We start from the raw sequence: 1,786 nt of genomic DNA on the forward strand, positions 1-1,786 counted from the left end.
GGGGAAAATGAGGCGGGCGACGGGTGCGGAAGGGGGAGGGGGGCAAAGCAGGGAGACACTAAGGAGGCGGGCCGATCCGGAGCTGCACAGACAGCCGCCGCGCGTCCCTGCTGTGGGCGGTGTCAAGCAGGCTTGGACCGCAGCGCACGACGACGTGCTGACAAGCACCCCGGGTTTGAGGCTCTCGAGGCCACAAACTGAACTCAGCACCCATGCGCCCGCTTTCAGCAACACTCCCAAGGCGCTCTCGACACACCCACACACACCCTGGAGCGCCCACCTAGCGGGCCCCAGCCACCCCTACCTGTCATTTTCCCAGTCCGACAGCACCCCCAAGAAGCAGATGGCCTGCGCCGTCTTGCCCAGCCCCATCTCGTCCGCCAGGATCGCGCCGCCGACCTGGAGGTGATGTCATCGTGGCGTCACAGGCGGGGGCGAGGAACGGGGCTTCCGTCAGGCTGAGGGGGCTTGTTGTGCCAGCTGCTGCGCTCAGCCGGCCAGCTTTGCTCCGGTCCCAGGGACCCAATCCCTGGAACTTGACAAACCTGACCCCCCTGCCCCCGCCTTGCGAATGGCCCTATCTGCACAGCGGCGGCGGGGACATTCGGCAGCCACTCCCGCACTAGGGCGCCACAAACACACCGGCCTATGACACCCAACAACCTTGCATGAGCACCAGCGGCCGCATGATGCCCCCAGCCCGGTGGCTTACGACCCCGTCTGCTGGCTCAAAATATTCAGGCACGCACGCAGACACACCTACCAACACACGCACACCTTCACACATACACGCACGCACTCACGACACACATGGCATGCAGGCGCCTGGTCTCACACAACGCGTGGGCGGCAGTTTTACGACACACATGGGATGTAGGCACCCGGGCCCCCACCTTCTGCCTGTAGAGCAGGAGCAGGAAGTTGATGCCCACCAGCTGGTACGGCTTGAGGTAAGCAGAGGCGGGGCCAGTGGCCGCCTCCAGCCTGGCGGTTGCGGCGGCAGCGGTTGTGGTGGTTATGGGGTTGAGCGGCACGATGAGAGGTACTGTTGAGTGTGTTTGTGTTTGTGTTTTTGTGTGTGTGTGTGTGTGTGTGTGTGTGTGTGTGTGTTGGGGAGGGGGCGGGTGAGGGCGGCCCAGTCGCTTCGCGCAACAGCAAGGGCTGCGCCGCGAGCACGCAGCGCAGCCCTGGCTGGGGCTCGGATCGCGCGCGTGCGCGGCGCCTCTGGCGCGAGCAAGCGGTGCGGCGCGGCGCGGCGCGGCGCGGCGCGGCGCGCCTGTGGCCGCGTGAGACGAGGTCGCCCTCTTCTTCAGGATCCGACTCTGATTCAGAAACCACCTGCACAGCCACCACGCCGCCTGCGGATCACGAAAGTGGTTGGGATTGCGATAGGATCGGCCGGGAGCGCGCGAGGGCGACTGAGATTGAAATCAGATTGGACGGGAGTGCGCGAGGCGGCCCAGGCGGCGGATTGAAGGGGCTCGGCGGGCCTGCTCGGCAGGGAAAGGCGCGCCGAGCGTCGGGGCCCCGCCCGGCTCGCTGAGCTTCCCGTCGCGCTGCATGACTCAGCAGCCCGGGTCCCGGCGTGTGCCCCTGCCCCTTGCGCCTGAATCCCCTGCCTGCCCGAAAACGCCTGCCCGAAAACGCCCGATAAGCAGGGACATACAGGGCGCAGCAACACAAAAAGCACAACTCAACACGGCTGACGCCCAGGGACCCACCATCCATCTTGACCTGTGGCGGGGCGGCCTTTGCGCCCGCCTGCGCCGCCCCCACTGCCCCCGAC

General features: G+C 66.6%; 1 protein-coding gene across 1 annotated transcript in view; it reads right to left on the reverse strand.

Annotated features, from left to right (window-relative positions):
* Nucleotides 1-1,728, reverse strand: part of MNEG_15430 (SNF2 family DNA-dependent ATPase) — a gene marked incomplete at both ends in the record, with an annotated part of 3,901 nt that extends 2,173 nt beyond the window's left edge. The window contains 4 exons of the mRNA XM_014036099.1: nt 305-399; nt 894-984; nt 1,154-1,358; nt 1,722-1,728. Of these exons, the coding sequence (XP_013891553.1) occupies nt 305-399; nt 894-984; nt 1,154-1,358; nt 1,722-1,728 (398 nt within the window). The remainder of the gene's footprint in view (nt 1-304; nt 400-893; nt 985-1,153; nt 1,359-1,721) is intronic.
* Between the last annotated feature and the right edge of the window lie 58 nt (nt 1,729-1,786).

The sequence above is a fragment of the Monoraphidium neglectum genome, assembly GCF_000611645.1.
Source record: "Monoraphidium neglectum strain SAG 48.87 unplaced genomic scaffold scaffold05318, whole genome shotgun sequence".
NCBI lineage: Eukaryota > Viridiplantae > Chlorophyta > Chlorophyceae > Sphaeropleales > Selenastraceae > Monoraphidium > Monoraphidium neglectum.